Below are 19,560 nucleotides of genomic sequence, written 5' to 3'. Positions count from 1 at the left end.
CAGGTGCAGTAATCTGTGAGCTGCTCTGACAGTTGGTGCTTAAAGCTAGTGAGGGAGATAAGTGTTTCCAGTTTCAGAGATTTTTGTAGTTCGTTCCAGTCATTGGCAGCAGAGAACTGGAAGGAGAGGCGGGAGATGCTATGGTGACCAGCGAGCTGAGATAAGGGGGGACTTTACCTAGCAGGGTCTTGTAGATGACATGGAGCCAGTGGGTTTGGCGACGAGTATGAAGCGAGGGCCAGCCAACGAGAGCGTACAGGTCGCAATGGTGGGTAGTATATGGGGCTTTGGTGACAAAACGGATTGCACTGTGATAGACTGCATCCAATTTGTTGAGTAGGGTATTGGAGGCTATTTTGTAAATGACATCGCCAAAGTCGAGGATTGGTAGGATGGTCAGTTTTACAAGGGTATGTCTTAAAACCCTTGCACACCTATGACCACTTATAGAGCAGCCAAAGTGCACGGTTAAGCTTTTTCTTGTCGGTACAAATTGGAAACACCTGGAACACTATAAACGCCAAGCCATTGTCAGACGTCAGAGGAACAACAATAATACAGCATATGGCTGCTATTCAGCAGATTGTTGCTCTCCGAGATAACCGGCGGTGCAGGTTGGTGTATTTAAATGCCCGTAATTCTCAACAAACTGAGCCCATTGCAGCCTCAATGATGGGGCAGAAATACAGGGTCTCACGAGACGAGATACTTAGACTGCTCGACCTTGTTTCTCCTTCAAACAGGTAGAGTTTTCTCCAGGTCCTTTGTGATGGACACGTCATCATAACGTTTTAAAAATAAAATAAACAAGATGTGTGCAATAGAGGTTTAGTTACTGTATATATACTGAACAAAAATATAAACGCAACATTCTTCAATACAGTTCATGTAACTGGGAATGCAGATATGCATCTTTTGGTCACAGATACATAAAAAAAAAGTTAGGGGCAAGGATCAGAAAAAACGTCAGTATCTGGTGTGACCACCATTTGCATGACCTTCGCATAGAGTGTATCAGGCTGTTGATTGTGGCCTGTGGAATGTTGTCCCACTTCAATGGCTGTGTGAAGTTGCTGAATATTGGCGGAACTAGAACACACTGTCATACACGTCAATCCAGAGCTTCCCAAACATGCTCAATGGGTGACATGTCTGGTGAGAATACAGGCCATGGAAGAACTGAGACATTTTCAGCTTCCAGGAATTGTGTACAGATACTTGCAACATGGGCAGTGCATTATCAGGCTGAAATATGAGGTGATGGCTGCGGATGAATGGCATGACAATGGAGCTCAGGATCTCGTCACGGTATCTCTATACATTCAAATTGTCATTGAGCAAATGCAATTGTGTTCGTTGTCCGTAGCTTATGCCTGTCCATACCATAACCCCACCGCCACCATGAGGCACTCTGTTCACAACGTTGACATCAGCAAACAGCTTGCCCACACAATGCCATACACGTGGTCTGCGGTTGTGATGCCGGTTGGACATACTGCCAAATTCTCTAAAATTATGTTGGAGGTGGCATTTGGTAGGGAAATTAACATTCAGTTCTCTGGCAACATCTCTGGTGAACACTCCCGCAGTTAGCATGCCAATTTCACGCTCCCTCAAAATTTGAGATATTTGTGGCATTGTGCTATGTGACAAAACTGCACATTTTAGAGTGTCCTTTTACTGTCCCCCGCACAAGGTGTACCTGTGTAATGATCATGCTGTCTAGTCAGCTTCTTGATATCCCACACCTATCAGGTGGATTGGCAAAGGAGAATTGCTCACTAACTAGGATATAAACAAATTTATACAGAACATTTGAGAGAAATAAGCATTTTGTGCATATGGAACATTTCTGGGATATTTAATTTCAACTCATGAAACATGGGACCAAGACTTTACATGGTACAATTGAATAGGCCAAAAGCATAGCCAATCCATTTAGTGAAATGAATGATTGAGGCTGAACTCAAATGCTACATTGATTTAGGGCGTATGCCTGCTGAAGACAAGTCACATAGGCCTACTGGCTATGTCATCGCTGGATGGGCTAAATAATGTAAAGCTATTTTGTGACAATGTATTTTTGTTGCAAATTGCTATAGGCCTATACTTAAACCTAATTGCATTGAAACAAATTCATTGATCCAATGATTTACCGTACGTAAGCTATAGGAGAAGGTGCAGGTATATGGTTTGATGTGGTTTTGTGGACTTCCCCACTGATAACCGGTAATCCCTTGTTAAATCGGAACAGCCTCGGATCATATATTTAGGCATATACTAAGCTCCTATATGTCCGCACGTGATGACAGCTGCTGCTTATATGTGGAGGCGTTGCCCGAACAAAAGTGTGCACAATAGGCTTGCTAATAACCAATTTGTTTATCATCTCAGGCACTGGCCTCTGATTGACACAGCTGTTTTACCTGTATTCTGACAGGTTCAGGATCCTGGACAGCGTTGATTAAAAAAAACGTAAGTGCTGAGAGTTCAGGATGAGAGGTAACGGGCGAGACTATTATACAATCTTTATTCAAAAGATCTAAAAGTCCTTCTGGCTCTCTTACATGTGGAACCTATTTCCTGACTTCTCGTAGTCTGCGGGAAGATTTCAATTGCGTCCTCTCTACCTTGTCTCCTCAAAACCCATTAAACATTTTTAAATTTTAAAAATTTATTTAACCTTTATTTAACCAGGTAAGCTAGTTGAGAAAAAGTTCTCATTTACAACTGCGAGCTGGCCAAGATAACGCAAAGCAGTGCGACACAAACAACAACAACACATGGAATAAACAAGTGTACAGTCAATAACACAATAGGGGAAAAAATAAAGTCTATATACAGTGTGTGCAAATGGCGTGAGGAGGTAAGGCAATAAATAGGCCATAGTAGTGAAGTAGCTGAGCCACACATGTCAATCCCTGATTGTGCATTAGCTGTATTTTTTGTATTCTATGCCGTTAACCTCTCTCTCTCTCTGTTCCCCTGCTGTGCCAAAAGGGAGGGCCTTCTCCCTCAGCTGTGGACGCTGCCAGTAGCAACAGTCATGTGCCTCATCTCCATCGCAGCAGTAGTGAGATCTAGTAGAACAATGGTCTAGATCCAATTAATCATGTGGTTCCATACTGCAGGATTGAATTAATGTGTTATAATTTATTCCCCCAGGGTGCAGGTTTGGTCAGATGTCCTCCTGATGGGGTTCAAAAGGAACTGGCATAAAATCTAATCAAAAATCTAATTTTATTGGTCACATACACATGGTTAGCAGATGTTAGTGCGAGTGTAGTGAAATGCTTGTGCTTCTAGTTCCGACCATGCAGTAATATCTAACAAGTAATCTAACAATTTCACAACAACTACCTTATATACACGAGTGTAAAGGAATGAATAAGAATATGTACATATAAATATATGGATGAGCGATGGCCGAACGGCATAGGCAAGATGCAGTAGATGGTATAGAGTACAGTATATACATATGAGATGCGTAATGTAGGGTATGTAAACATTATATAAAGTGGCATTGTTTAAAGTGACTAGTGATACATTTATTACATCACATTTTTTATTATTAAAGTGGCTAGAGATTTGAGTCAGTATGTTGACAGCAGCCATTCAATGTTAGTGATGGCTGTTTAACAGTCTGATGACCTTGAGATAGAAGCTGTTTTTCAGTCTCTCGGTCCCAGGTTTGATGCACCTGTGCTGACCTCGCCTTCTGGATGATAGCGGGTGAACAGGCAGTGGCTCGGGTGGTTGTTGTCCATTTCATTTTGTCCGTTATGTGTACGCCGAGGAACTTAAAACTTCCCACCTTCTGCACTACTGTCCCTTCCATGTGGATAGAGGGGTGCTCCCTCTGCTGTTTCCTGAAGTCCACGATCATCTCCTTTGTTTTGTTGACGTTGAGTGTGAGGTTATTTTCCTGACACCACACTCCAAGGGCCCTCACCTCCTCCCTGTAGGCCGTCTCGTCGTTGTTGGTAATCAAGCCTACCACTTTAGTGTCGTCTGTAAACTTGATGATTGAGTTGGAGGACAGAGCAGACCATCCTGCATTGACAACTACATTGGCATTCTACAGTGAGTGAATCACTGTCAAATCAGAAAGATGAGTTCCTTATGGATGTGTTAGTGAGAATGAAGTTGACCTGCAGTATGAAGTGTGTGAGCTGCGGATGAGGGAGTTAACCCTGGGTCTGAGGCCCAGAAAGGGGTGTCGACACCTGTGTGCACCCCTGAAAATGTTTTATTCATGTATGATAACTTTCAGAGTATACAGTTTGTGGTCTATGACGTTCATTCTTTTTTTAATAGTATTGACAGAGGGATGTTGTCTTGGTTACAGTAGACCCTGATGCCTCATACTGTGTTTCAGTCCAAGCACAGTATGAAAATCAAAATACCATTGATGTGTACTGGCTGTTCGATGATGGAGGTGAGTTTATTGTTGTGAATCGGATTATGCCCATGCACAAATCTCAAAATGTACAACATAATCAGACTGATAATGTGGGGTCATAAATCATACAATGTTGTTAAATGTCAAGTACCACAAGTCAGAGAGATAACATAGGATAGAATTATGTCACAGCCATATCAGGCAAAGGGGTCAATGTTATGTGTGAAAGGTAAAAGTGAAGGCTGTTGCTAATTCCCTACCTGCTAACACGTAAAAAGCGCTGGGTAAGGTGCAAGGTACTCGTCTTTGTGGGCGGAGACATCCTAGCGAAGGGAGGAGCAAAGGAAAGAGTGAGTGTAGCATGTTTAGGGCCATACTGGGCGGTAGAGACATTATGTAATGTTGCCAGAAAAGCCCCTTGCCTTTCCCCTCCTTTGAATAGTTAAACTGAGCATGTCCTTTGTGTCCCATTTATAGTCATGGCCCTCATCGCCAAGTTCTGCCTTGGTTTCCATGACGTCAAAGTGCTGCCTGATATCAATGGACGACCACAACATGAACAGTAGGGTTCCCTGTCACTCACTCTATGATTGTGTCTTATTCAGCACTGTATTGTCTCGTTCTTATGTAAGGGTTCAGTTGATAACATTTGAACATCTTGGCCATGTTCTGTTAATCTCCACCCAGCACAGCCAGAAGAGGACTGGCCACCCCTCATAACCTGGTTCCTCTATAGGTTTCTTCCTAGGTTCTGGCCTTTCTAGGGAGTTTTTCCTAGCCTTGTGCTTCTACACCTGCATTGCTTGCTGTTTGGGGTTTTAGGCTGGGTTTCTGTACAGCACTTTGAGATATCATCTGATGTAAGAAGGGCTTTATAAATAAATTTGATTGAGTTGCACAGTGATTAAACCCTATGAATTTCATCTTCATCGATTTAAATTGTAAATCTACATCAATTTACAATTTATGATAATGGATAATAGGATAATGGAGTGATAACTGAGCTATGTTCTCTTATTGACAGAGTTATAAAAATAGAGTCGCACACTCCATATATAAACTCCCAGTAATTTATTGGGTAAAACACCAACGTTTCGGTGTGTCTTCTTCAAGGTGCCTTCTTCAAGGTAAAGTCATGAATGCTTGAACCAGGTTATGTAGACAAACAGTGCAATTAGTGCAACCAATGACAATAATGAGTGGTGTGTCATAATGATTAAGTTAATAATAATGAATTGAGTGAAACTGTTTAAAAAAATGTGTTTATAGCATATTGAATATATTAGGCTATTGTTATCATATGGAAACATAATTAAATATTGTACATAATATTAGCATCAACATACATTATTGTTTAATTCAATTTCACATAAATATTTAATTGTTTCCTATTTCATTAAAACATTTTGTTACATGTAATTTTTTGGTTCAACCATAATGCATAATAAGCGTCATCAATAGGGGGAACATATTAGGTGTATGCTGATAAACTGTAGAAAGAATATATCAATTTATAAGACTGGTTCATTAAAGAGAGAATTGTTCACAAGAAGGACCTGAGATCAAAAGTCAATATTCAGTCCACTAGGGGACAATGTTTAAGCCTCCCTTTGTAGTAGTAGGGTCTCGATGTTACCTCTCCTTGATAGAGCAACATGCTCAATGCCTGTGTATTTGAGGGAGGAGATAGGATGGTTAGCTTCAACAAAGTGAGCTGCCAATCGATAATCAATGTTCTTACATGTGATTGAGCCGCGGTGTTCAGCTATGCGTTGTTTTAATTATCTTATTGTTTGTCCTACATATACTTTCTCACATGAACAGGTGATGAGATTGATTACTCTCTTGGTCTTGCATGAGATGATACCCCTAACTGGGATTTTTCAACCTGTATGCAGGTGTCTGAAGAAGGATGTTTTAATAATGCTGTTGCACTCTGCGCATGAGCCACATTTTAGTTACCATTTGGAATGGGTGTCAAGAGTGGGCTTATTGACAGAACCATGCCTGTGGGAAGGAGAGGGCAATATCCCAGTGCTCTGTGCATGGCTTGGCTGGAAACTTGTGACTTGCCCCCCACTTAATGGTGAGGGGAAACCAAGAGCATATGCTCACCTTCTAATGTCAGTGATCCCTGTTCTAACTATGTTTCATGAAATCACCCAATAACCAAGAAAAATAGTATTGTTATAGCCCTGGTGATAATAAATCAGATTTTCTCTGGTAGAAGTGCTCTGGTCATGACAATTCACTTATTTCATTATCATCAGCAGACTCCTTAGCCATCTGTGAAATATGTGATTACATTTAACATCATCATCAGTAGCAGAATCATTGTTGTCATTATCATCACTATGCAGTAGAATATAACATTTTGTTGATGGTATGCTTGATGATAGACTGTTTTGAAGTGTAACACCAGTGTATATTTGTGATTGTCAGTAAAACAAAATCCTGTGCTTTTATAAAAATGTTTGACTTGTAAACAAAGATTAAAGTGATAACTAGGCTTCTTGTATTGTGTAATCCCTTGAACACCAATATCACAATGCTCGTTTCAATGTTCATTCTAAGAAGCCTAACTTTCAAAATAAAGTTATTTTTGGTTCAACCGGAATCCACAAAATGTTTGTTTGATAAGTATAGTATAGAGCACAATTATCTAATGAAATGTTTCTGTCTTTTGCATGTGGAAAATAATTTGGACAGGCCAAGGAAAAATCTTTAAATATGACTGATATAACTCATACTTGGTGAACTGTAACTTCGAAGCTGGTATCATTATCTTTGCACAGCATGCGCAGTACAGCATGCTCCACGAGCCTCCACGTTTGATCACGAGCCTGGTTAGCCAATCACGTCAAGCCACAATGTGTTTCCAAACAACACTCCTTTTCACTCGACAGGCTGCGTCAACCACTTCCTCATTTCAACTAAAAAGTTTTCGGGTGAAGAAATTGATTGCTACTTTGTATCTCTGACATTTCAGATGATCAGATACTGTAGTTACTTACTCCGTTGATATTATTACTTAATAGCTAAGAGGCTACATTGTAGCTACTACTTAATCGCGTTGGGAGAGGTCACAAGAAAATAAACATGGACAATACTGGTTTTCCTAGACAAAAAAAAATCAAGCTTGTGATAAAAACACCTAATCAAGCCCACGGGGATCAAACGATTGAAGGAGTTGACATGGACTGGTCAGTGAAAGAGTTGAAGACACATTTGTCGAGAATGTACCCAAACAACCCGGTGAGTGAATGTAATAGTTAACTTAGCTAGCTAACGTTACCAGAGCAAGCTAGCAAGTCCTTGCCAAGTTATATAGGTCAAGGAAGCTTGTCAGCTAATGTGACGCTAGCTACTGTCAATAACAATCATTCAAGCCAAACAGCTAAGTTAGCTAGCTAGGCTATGCATAGTTGTGTGTATTAATCGTGGTTGCTGTCAATGTGTGTCTTGTGTTGACATCTGTCCCACTTTCCCCCACAGGCTGAAAGTGATCAGAGACTAATTTACTCTGGCAAGCTGCTTTCAGACCACCTGCATGTAAGAGATATTTTCAGAAAGGTAGGTGTGTGTGCTTGTTCACCTATCTAACAATTAGACAAATTCTCAGAACTCTATCTATATACTGAGTTATGTTTCAAGCATCTGGTCAGATTGCAGGCATCATCTGTCAAAAATATAATGTTACTGATTCAACATAATGTGCCTAGATCAGGGATTCAGTCAGCCCACACAAATACCCTAACTCCGGTAATTGCGAAACATGTCTTAGTTGTTTTAGTATTACTGCCGTGACTTAAAACTGTGCCGGACAGTTTGTATATTTAATCTTTTTGGTCAATTAATCACAATACTAGAATCACTATTGTTGAACAAAACACAGACTGAAAACTGGACTTTGACAACCTTGGAGTTCAAGCCTATTATAAGCCCCTCATAATCCCTTTTCTAAACTTCAGATCAGATGTTGATCACTCCGTTTACTACTTTTCTTACAGGATTTTTCAGTATTCATTTTTTGTTAATTTTTTTTTATTTAAAAGGTTGAATGGGTGTCCCTCTATGTCCAGTGCCAAGAATGGATGTCATGTATATTACTGTGGTTTATGTTGTCTGGTGTATCTTATCATGTATGTATATGCCTTCACAGACGGACCTAACACCCACTGTGCACCTGGTGTGTGCAGTAAGGACTCAGCCTATAGGTCCACTAGGAGCAAGACCAAAGGTAAAGTACCCCATATGGAACCCTATCTGAAACTGTGACACTGGATTCTATGTGAAGGTTATGATGTAGTCCTAGGTGAAGCTATTTTAAATCTACTCATTAAATAGCATCAGTCAACAATGTCTCGGTTGTTGCTCCCCAAGATATTGTGCCAAACCATGATGAAACTTTTTAGTTCTGCTGTGCCAGTGATTCCCTCATGTTCTGCTTTAGAAACCATGCACACCTCATGAATATTAACTAGTAGCAATAATTGGGAGCTCCCGGAGCTGACAAAGGACAGTCAAAGCCAGAAATGCAGCTTAGGAAAAAGCCACCTCACACAGTTGATAGGGCGTTTTGGCTTATCAAATGACTCCTTATCAGCCAAAATCGTCTCAATTATACCCCCATTCAGTGGTTGAGAATGTGTCAGCGGAGTCTGTTCTGTTCTCTGGAAAGAGGAGTCCCAGCTCAGTGGGTAGCAGGAGACAGGTGCACAAATGCTCTCATTAGGATTCTCTGGAGACCAGAACTTTGCATCTCTGAAACTTTACTGCAGCTTATAGCTATGCAGCTAGATCTAAAGATAGCTAGGTTGGGGGTTTCACATAACTTTAAAAAAGAAATTGTGTGAGAGTATATTCCTGTATTTTAGTGCCAAATGGGTCTAGACATGTCTGTGAGGGATTGTAAAAAGCTTTTTTTTCAGATTAGGAATGATATGCAAACAATCATACAATACATATTCAAGTGCAGTTTAAGGAACCAGGACCGAGTACCTTTCACGTTAGAACAATTGAAAACAAAGGACAAGCAAGATACTGTCCAAACATGTTATTTTGAATCCTCTAGTCTACTGTGATGGTTTCTGTTGTCACTTTGTCAGTATCGTTTAAGATGAGGGAAGACGGTATTTTTTTGAATGAGCATGGCCTTATTTCAGCATATTGGATGACTGTCATTCATTTTCTGTCATTCATATTCCATTCACCAAGCTTAATGTAATATCGATAGCTTTAGACTACTACATCATACTTAAATTTTCCCTACACCCATCATGAAGTTGCTACAACCTATCCTATGAATGAAGGTTAAGAATGTAGGTGCACACAGGTCAAGAGAAATGTTTGAGTAGTCAAGGTGACACACAGTGACACATTTAATACCACCTTGCACACATTTGCCTGCATCTAGCTTTTCTAGGGTGTAATCATTAGTCCAACAGTTGCAAACGAGAGTTTATTTTGGACAAATTCAGATATGTTTATCACCGTTCCGTTTGCTTCTGTTTAAGGTTTCCATCAGAATTGGTGGAAAGAAAACACCCCTGATCACACGCAAACACAGTTCTTTCATAGTAGCCACATACCAACAGCATGATGACTTTGCTCGTTATATTCCTTCTCGCATCAACACACTCTCCTCCTCTCACCTTTTCCCTTCGCTTGTGGACTTATGTGCACAACACATCAGCTGTCTGTGAACAGAGGAAAAAATCTTTCCTTGCCATTTTTTAAATTTTTTTATTAATACTTTTTATTTTTCAGAAATTCACTGAGGATGGTCCTCCTCTGAGGAGCATCCACTGATGCCCACACCTGTGGTGTAACACCATTTCTCACTTTTGATTCAGGTCAGGGAATCAGAGCAGCAAGAGGCACAAACATCGGCCATGCCTACCGGTCAGAACCCAGAGGGTGCCTCCCGAGCCCCATCTGTGCCCACTGAACTAGAACTGAGACAGCGCAGGCCCCCTGCCCCCTCTCACACCCCACCAGCAGCTGCATGGCCTGGCACTACAACGTGAGTTAACAAGACTGGTGCATTCTTTGCAGAAGGCTGGTGGTATTAGTACTGAATCTATTACTTGTGTTGCTTTAAATCAAATCAAATTTTATTTATTTGTCACATACACATGGTTAGCAGATGTTAATGCGAGTGTAGCGAAATGCTTGTGCTTCTAGTTCCGACAATGCAGTAATAATCCAACAAGTAATCTAACTAACAATTCCCCCCAAAAAACTGTCTTATACACAGTGTAAGGGGATAAAGAATATGTACATAAAGATATATGAATGAGTGATGGTACAGAGCAGCTTAGGCAAGTTACAGTAGATGGTATCGAGTACAGTATATACATATGAGATGAGTATGTAAACAAAGTGGCATAGTTAAAGTGGCTAGTGATACATGTATTACATAAGGATGCAGTAGATGATATAGAGTACAGTATATACGTATACATATGAGATGAATAATGTAGGGTATGTAAACATTATATTAGGTAGCATTGTTTAAAGTGGCTAGTGATATATTTTACATCATTTCCCATCAATTCCCATTATTAAAGTGGCTGGAGTTGAGTCAGTGTGTTGGCAGCAGCCACTCAATGTTAGTGGTGGCTGTTTAACAGTTTGATGGCCTTGAGATAGAAGCTGTTTTTCAGTCTCTCGGTCCCAGCTTTGATGCACCTGTACTGACCTCGCCTTCTGGATGATAGCGGGGTGAACAGGCAGTGGCTCGGGTGGTTGTTGTCCTTGATGATCTTTATGGCCTTCCTGTAACATCGGGTGGTGTAGGTGTCCTGGAGGGCAGGTAGTTTGCCCCCGGTGATGCGTTGTGCAGACCTCACTACCCTCTGGAGAGCCTTACGGTTGTGGGCGGAGCAGTTGCCGTACCAGGTGGTGATACAGCCCACCAGGATGCTCTCGATTGTGCATCTGTAGAAGTTTGTGAGTGCTTTTGGTGACAAGCCGAATTTCTTCAGCCTCCTGAGGTTGAAGAGGCGCTGCTGTGCCTTCTTCACGATGCTGTCTGTGTGAGTGGACCAATTCAGTTTGTCTGTGATGTGTATGCCGAGGAACTTAAAACTTACTACCCTCTCCACTACTGTTCCATCGATGTGGATGGGGGGGTGTTCCCTCTGCTGTTTCCTGAAGTCCACAATCATCTCCTTAGTTTTGTTGACGTTGAGTGTGAGGTTATTTTCCTGACACCACACTCCGAGGGCCCTCACCTCCTCCCTGTAGGCCGTCTCGTCGTTGTTGGTAATCAAGCCTACCACTGTTGTGTCGTCCGCAAACTTGATGATTGAGTTGGAGGCGTGCGTGGCCACGCAGTCGTGGGTGAACAGGGAGTACAGGAGAGGGCTCAGAACGCACCCTTGTGCCTTGTGGGGTCCCAGTGTTGAGGATCAGCGGGGAGGAGATGTTGTTGCCTACCCTCACCACCTGGGGGCGGCCCGTCAGGAAGTCCAGTACCCAGTTGCACAGGGCGGGGTCGAGACCCAGGGTCTCGAGCTTGGTGACGAGCTTGGAGGGTACTATGGTGTTGAATGCCGAGCTGTAGTTGATGAACAGCATTCTCACATAGGTATTCCTCTTGTCCAGATGGGTTAGGGCAGTGTGGTTGAGATTGCATTGTCTGTGGACCTATTTGGGTGGTAAGCAAATTGGAGTGGGTCTAGGGTGTCAGGTAGGGTGGAGGTGATATGGTCCTTGACTAGTCTCTCAAAGCACTTCATGATGACGGAAGTGAGTGCTACGGGGCGGTAGTCGTTTAGCTCAGTTACCTTAGCTTTCTTGGGAACAGGAACAATGGTGGCCCTCTTGAAGCATGTGGGAACAGCAGACTGGTATAGGGATTGATTGAAAATGTCCGTGAACACACCGGACAGCTGGTCTGCGCATGCTCTGAGGGTGTGGCTGGGGATGCCGTCTGGGCCTGCAGCCTTGCGAGGGTTAACACGTTTAAATGTTTTACTCACCTCGGCTGCAGTGAAGGAGAGTTCGCATGTTTTCGTTGCAGGCCGTGTCAGTGACACTGTATTGTCCTCAAAGCGGGCAAAAAAGTTATTTAGTCTGCCTGGGAGCAAGACATCCTGGTCCGTGACTGGGCTGGTTTTCTTCTTGTAGTCCGTGATTGACTGTAGACCCTGCAACATACCTCTTGCATCTGAGCCGTTGAATTGAGATTCTACTTTGTCTCTATACTGACGCTTAGCTTGTTTGATAGCCTTGCGGAGGGAATAGCTGCACTGTTTGTATTCGGTCATGTTACCAGTCACCTTGCCCTGATTAAAAGCAGTGGTTCGCGCTTTCAGTTTCATGCGAATGCTGCCATCAATCCACGGTTTCTGGTTAGGGAATGTTTTAATCGTTGCTATGGGAACGACATCTTCAACGCACGTTCTAATGAACTCGCACACCGAATCAGCGTATTCGTCAATGTTGTTATCTGACGCAATACGAAACATATCCCAGTCCACGTGATGGAAGCAGTCTTGGAGTGTGGAATCAGCTTGGTCGGACCAGCGTTGGACAGACCTCAGCGTGGGAGCTTCTTGTTTTAGTTTCTGTCTGTAGGCAGGGATCAGCAAAATGGAGTCGTGGTCAGCTTTTCCGAAAGGAGGGCGGGGCAGGGCCTTATATGCGTCGCGGAAGTTAGAGTAACAATGATCCAAGGTTTTTTCAGCCCTAGTTGCGCAATCGATATGCTGATACAATTTAGGGAGTCTTGTTTTCAGATTAGCCTTGTTAAAATCCCCAGCTACAATGAATGCAGCCTCAGGATGTAGAGATTCCAGTTTGCAAAGAGTCAAATAAAGTTCGTTCAGAGCCATCGATGTGTCTGCTTGGGGGGGGAATATATACGGCTGTGATTATAATCGAAGAGAATTCTCTTGGTAGATAATGCGGTCGACATTTGATTGTGAGGAATTCTAAATGAATGAATTCTAAATGAACAGAAGGATTTGACTTCCTGTATATTTCTGTGATCACACCACGTCTCGTTAGCCATAAGGCATACGCCCCCGCCCCTCTTCTTACCAGAAAGATGTTTGTTTCTGTCGGCGCGATGCGTGGAGAAACCCGCTGGCTGCACCGCCTCCGATAGCGTCTCTCCAGTGAGCCATGTTTCCGTGAAGCAAAGAACGTTACAGTCTCTGATGTCCCTCTGGAATGCTACCCTTGCTCGGATTTCATCAACCTTATGAAGAGTTATATTGCTTGGAGAGATTATTTGCAATACATTGGTCTATCCTTCAGTCGGACATGACATGTAATTCACACTGCTATTATTCTGTGTTTCTAGGCTAGTGGCAGCAGAGATGACAAACCCAACCTTCCCCACTTACTCCCTCTACAGCCCTCAACAGCTTCTCTGGCTGCAGCACATGTATGCTCGCCAGTACTACATGCAGTAGTAAGTATTCAATCACAAGCATTTTATCACATTTAGTTATGTGACTTCCTACTGTTCTGCCATAGCATATTATTAACCATCTAGAGCAGGGTTCCCAAACTTGTGGGTGGTTTTATTTGGTCCCACAAGTTTTCTGATCCAAAAATAAATAAATAATAAGCTAACATATGAAAGTGTTTTAAGATGGTCATACCAAGGATTATTTAGCTGTTTGATTATGAATTTTAAGACCCATTAAGTTATCAAAACATATATACAAAAATGATTTGATGGAACATTGAATTTGGCATTACTGCTATTAGCCAATAGAAACGCATTGAAAAACAGATTCACTACATGGAATAACAGTCCCCCAAAAAATGTAAAAGGAAGTTTGTTTTGAACTGTCTGTCCTATATCTGAGAGATATAAGAAAGATTTATCCCCATATTTTAGGCACTAAACTATGTACAGCACCAGTCAAAAGTTTGGACACACCTACACATTCCAGGGTTTTTCTTTATTATTAACAATTTTCTACATTTTAGAATAATAGTGAAGACATCAAAACTATGAAATAACATATATGGAATCATGTAGTAACCTAAAGTGTTAAACAAATCTAAATATATTTGAGATTCTTCAAAGTAGCTACCCTTTGCCTTGATTACGGCAGGTAGGTAGCCTACTGGTTAGAGCGTTGGACTAGTAACCGAAAGATCGAATCCCCGAGCTTATCGAAGATCGAATCCCCGAGCTGACAAGGAAATAATCTATCGTTCTGCCCCTGAACAAGGCAGTTAACCCACTGTTCCTAGGCCATCATTGAAAATAAGAATTTGTTCTTAACTGACTTGCCTAGTAAAATAAAGGTAAAATGTAAAAACAATTACAGCTTTGCACACTCTTGACGTTATCTCAACCAGCTTCATGATGTAGTCACCTGGAACATAGCCCTATTTGGTAAAATAAGTCCATGTTATGGCAAGAACAGCTCAAATAAGCAAAGAGAAACGACAGTCCATCATTACTTTAAGACATGATGGTCAGTAATCTGGAAAAAATTCAAGAATATTGAACGTTTTTTCAAGTGCAGTTGCAAAAACCATCAAGCGCTATGATGAAACTAGCTCTCATGAGGACCCCCACGGGAAAGAATGACCCAGAGTTACCTCTGCTGAGTTACCTCTGCTGCAGAGGATAAGTTCATTAGAGTTAACTGCACCTCAGATTGCAGCCACAGAGTTCAAATAACAGACACATCTCAACATCAACTGTTCAGAGGAGACTGTGTGAATCAAGCCATCATGGTCAAATCGCTGTAACGAAACCACTCTAAAGAACACCAATAATATGAAGAGCCTTGCTTGGGCCAAGAAATACGAGCAATGGACATTAGACCAGTAGAAATCTGTCCTTTGGTCTGATGAGTCCAAATTTGAGATTTTTGGTTCCAACCGCCGTGTCTTTGTGAGATGCGGAGTAGGTGAACGTGCAATCTCTGCATGTGTGGTTCCCACCATGAAGCATGTAGGAGGAGGTGTGATGGTGTGGGGGTCCTTTGTGACACTGTCTGTGATTTATTTAGAATTCGAGGCAGACTTAACCGGCATGGCTACCACAGCATTCTGCAGCGATATGCACTCCCATCTGGTTTGCGCTTCGTGGGACAATAATTTGTTTTTCAACAGAACAATGACCCCACACACCTCCAGGCTGTGTAAGGGCTATTTGACCAAGAAGGAGAGTGATGGAGTGCTGCATCAGATGACCTGGCCTCCACAATCACCCAACCTCAACCCAATTGAGATGGTTTTGTATGAGTTAGACCACAGAGTGAAGGAAAAGCCAACAAGTGCTCAGCATATGTGGGAACTCCTTCAAGACTGTTGGGAAATCATTCATCATGAAGCTGGCTGAGAGAATGCCAAGAGTGTACAAAGCTGTCATCAAGGCAAAGGATGGCTGCTTTGAAGAATATATAAAATATATTTAGATTTGTTGAACATCTGAATCCATATGTGTTCATGGTTTTGATACCTTCACTATTATTCTACAATGTAGAAAATATTAAAAATCAAGAAAAACCCTTGAATGAGTAGGTGTGTCCAAACTTTTGACTGATACTTCTATTCATTTTTTTAAACTGGTACCGGGGACCTTCAGGCGAGTCTTGTGATAGTTGTGGGCGTCCTAGAGCAAAACGCAGAACACCATCGTGTTCGTAGGAGTCAGCTTTCCACTGAGATGTCATATTCGTGTGTAGCCCAAACCGTTTGGAGGCTACAGACAGAAGTTGGCAGAAGAGGCTGTACCAACTTCAGATGAGTCTTGTGAAGCTTGTGGGTGTCTTTAGAACTGTCGTTTTCGTGAGAGTATCATCTTTCAATAGAATAGTTTGTAGGCCAAACTGTGCTGACGCTACGGACATTTTCTTGAGAAGAACGATTTTCGGGATGTGTCATGGTCTGACAAATACCAGTCTAGGGTGATATCGGCAGATGGGGTGGATTGAGAAGCAGCCCATGCAAAAAAAACATCTCTAGCTTAGACACATTTTCTTGGATTTTAATTAGATTTTTGCGGGGGCACGGAAATTGTAGGCAAGGGTTAAGCAGGGAAAATACTTGAAGTGTGTTTTGCTTACACTGTCTGTCTTTTGTCCCAAAGCCATGCAGCCTACGCAGCAGCAGCAGCCTCTGCCCCCTTTGCCCCAGCCGCCGGCCCATCCCTGCCTGTCGCACCCCACCAAGCCGCTATCCCAGCAGCCCTGCCAGCCAATCAGAATGCACAGGATGCCGCCTTCATCAACCCGGGGGCAGCCAATCAGAACCTGCGGATGAATGCCCAGGGCGGACCTGTGATGGAGGATGAGGAGGATATCAATCGGGATTGGCTTGACTGGGTGTACACGGCTGCACGTCTGGGTGTCTTCCTCAGCATCGTCTACTTCTACTCCAGCCTGAGCCGCTTCGTCCTGGTCATGAGCAGCCTCCTCCTTATGTACCTGTGAGTTTGCTGTTTTTGTGGCTGTTTGTTTGTTCGTATACTACCGTTCAAAAGTTTGGGGTCACTTAGAAATGTCCTTGTTTTTGAAAGAAAATATATATTTTTTGTCCATTTAAAATAACATCAAATTGATCAGAAATACAGTGTAGACATTGTCAATGTTGTAAATTACTATTGTAGCTGGAAACGGCTGATTTTTATGGAATATCTACATAGGCGTACAGAGGCCCATTATCAGCAACCATCACTCCTGTGTTCCAGTGGCACGTTGTGTTAACTATTCCAAGTTTATCATTTTAAAAGGCTAATTGATCATTAGAAAACCCTTTTGCAATAATGTTAGTACAGCTGAAAACTGTTGTTCTGATTTAAAGAAGCAATAAAACTGTCCTTCTTTAGACTAGTTGAGTATCTGGAGCATCAGCATTTGTGGGTTCGATTACAGGCTCAAAATGGCCAGAAACAAAGAACTTTCTTCTGAAACTTGTCAGTCTATTCTTGTTTTGAGAAAATATGGCTATTCCATGCGACAAATTAACAAGAAACTGAAGATCTTGTACAACGCTGTGTACTACTCCCTTCACAGATCAGTGCAAACTGGCTCTAACCAGAATAGAAAAAAGGATGAGAAGAACATTTTCATTATCTGTTAGTTGTCCTGGGAATGTAAACAGAGTTTCCATTATTATCATATCAGTGAGTTGGTACTGCCTCTTTTTTTGCACTTCCTGTTCTTAACCATTAATAACATGAAATTCACCACCACGTGAATAAGATGTACTCACAAATAACATGTATCCTGTGTACTTTGACTGTATGCTATGACTCTGTAATAAACACACAGTTTAAGAAAAATCATGCAGATCTACTTTATTAATCCCTGTTGTCTTCCTCTCAGGCACACAGCAGGCTGGTTCCCCTTCAGGAGAAGGCCCCTGGTCAGAGGTCCCAACAACCAGGTCCCCGAGGTCATCCAGAACCACCAGGACAGGAACCCAGTTCCACCTGTAAGACACGTTCTCTCTGGCCGTGGAAAACAGAGATGGCTTTATAACAAGGCATTTAGCTACTGCCCTTATGTAGTAACATTCCTCACACAGCATGTAGCGTTTCAGTAACAGTGTTGAATAAATACAGTCTGTTTATATCTCAACTCTGGCGGTGGGGCTAACAGTTTCTTCTCTTCTCTCAGATGGAGGACCCTGCAGGAGAAGAGGGGGCCGGGGCGGAGGCTGAGGTTGATGAACCACACCCCCTGACTGCAGTGCTGGTGCCTCCACACAGGGTGTCCATCGTTTGGACTGCCTGGATCTTTTTCAAAGCCTTCTTTGCCTCCCTCGTCCCAGAGGCCCTAGCAGTGGCTAACTGAATTATCAACTTTTCCAGCAGGGGGCACACTGGTGCTGAATTTACCCAGAGTGTTAGACTTGCCTCTGTCACGGGAAGTCCTCCCTCTTTGGACCTCTGGATAGTAGATGCCTGGACTATTTGTGAGAAATCCTGAATGATTTAGGGCTTCAATGCATACAAATCCCTGCCTGTAGTCTGTTGTGTGTGTTTAGGGATATGGTGGTTCATTCGGCACTTCCTGCCTTATGATAGTGACCAAATGGTTGTATATGCAGTATAGTACATACACTTCTCGCTGCCAAATGGTTGTATATACTGTAAATGAGTATTGGAACAAAAAATGTAAATATTATTCTATTGTCTGTGTAACAGGGTTGGTTATGTTTTCACTTGACACTGCAGAAACCTGTATTTTGATTGTGTATTCCTATTGGTTGGTTAAATTTACATATCAGTAAGTTGTTTTGCCATTGGTCATGCTTGCAGATAGGGAGAGATCGCAAACTTCAATTCTTTCCAGTCTGATATTGACATTCAGGTGGTAGGCCACGTTCTGAAATTACTGTATTCTATTTTCATATTTACAATGTGTAGGAGTTCACTATGTACAGTACCTGTCAAAAGGTGAGGCACACCTACTCATACAAGTTTTAATTTAAAAAAAATATTTTCTACATTGTAGAATAATAGTGAAGACATCAAAATTATGAAATAACACACATAGAAACATTTAGTGACCAAAAAAGTGTCAAACAAATCAAAATATATTTTATGTGAGATTCTTCAAAGTAGCCACCCTTTGCCTTGATGACAGCTTTGCATGCTCTTGGCATTCTTTCAACCAGCTTCATGAGGTAGTCACTGGGAATGCATTTCAATGAATTTGCCTTGTTCATTTCTGGAATTTCTTATTTTAATGCGTTTGAGCCAAGCAGTTGTGTTGTGACAAGGTAGGGTTGGTATACAGAAGATATCCCTATTTGGTAAAAGACCAAGTCCATATTAGGGCAAGAACAGCTCAAATAAGCGAAGAGGAATGACAGTCCATCATTACTTTAAGACATGAAGGTCAGTCAAACTGGAAAATTAAGAACTTTGCAAGTTACTTCAAGTGCAGCTGCAAAAACCAGCAAGCACTATGATGAAACTAGCTCTCATGAGGACCGCCACAGGAAGAGAAGACCCAGAGTTACCTCTGCTGCAGAGTATAAGTTCATATTGAGTTACCAGCCTCAGAAATCGGCAATTAACTGCCCCTCAGATTCCACCTCACAGAGTCTAAGTAACAGACATCTCAACATAAACTGTTGAGAGGAGACAGCGTGAATCAGGCCTTCGCGGTCGAATTGCTGCAAAGAACCACTACTAAATAACACCAATAATAAGAGACTTG

At 42.1% G+C, this 19,560-nt stretch overlaps 1 protein-coding gene across 1 annotated transcript; it reads left to right on the top strand.

Annotated features, from left to right (window-relative positions):
- The first annotated feature begins 7,269 nt into the window (after positions 1 to 7,269).
- On the top strand, positions 7,270 to 18,625 carry LOC112252337 (homocysteine-responsive endoplasmic reticulum-resident ubiquitin-like domain member 1 protein). The gene is made up of 8 exons (XM_024423467.2): positions 7,270 to 7,657; positions 7,898 to 7,975; positions 8,565 to 8,642; positions 10,258 to 10,427; positions 13,719 to 13,829; positions 16,479 to 16,817; positions 17,716 to 17,824; positions 18,010 to 18,625. Exons 1-8 carry the CDS (start codon positions 7,502 to 7,504, stop codon positions 18,184 to 18,186), a joined length of 1,218 nt encoding a protein of 405 aa, XP_024279235.1. The 5' UTR covers positions 7,270 to 7,501; the 3' UTR covers positions 18,187 to 18,625.
- The last annotated feature ends 935 nt before the right edge of the window (positions 18,626 to 19,560 follow it).

This window comes from Oncorhynchus tshawytscha, linkage group LG06, assembly GCF_018296145.1.
Source record: "Oncorhynchus tshawytscha isolate Ot180627B linkage group LG06, Otsh_v2.0, whole genome shotgun sequence".
Classification (NCBI taxonomy): domain Eukaryota; kingdom Metazoa; phylum Chordata; class Actinopteri; order Salmoniformes; family Salmonidae; genus Oncorhynchus; species Oncorhynchus tshawytscha.
This window is presented reverse-complemented; position numbering and strand designations above follow the sequence as displayed.

Coding starts and splice junctions, on each gene's coding strand:
- LOC112252337 (XM_024423467.2), top strand. CDS start 7,502: ATGGACAATACTGGTTTTCCTAGACAAAAAAAAATCAAGCTTGTGATA. Junction 7,658..7,897: donor GAATGTACCCAAACAACCCG/GTGAGTGAATGT, acceptor TTTCCCCCACAG/GCTGAAAGTGATCAGAGACT. Junction 10,428..13,718: donor GCATGGCCTGGCACTACAAC/GTGAGTTAACAA, acceptor CTGTGTTTCTAG/GCTAGTGGCAGCAGAGATGA.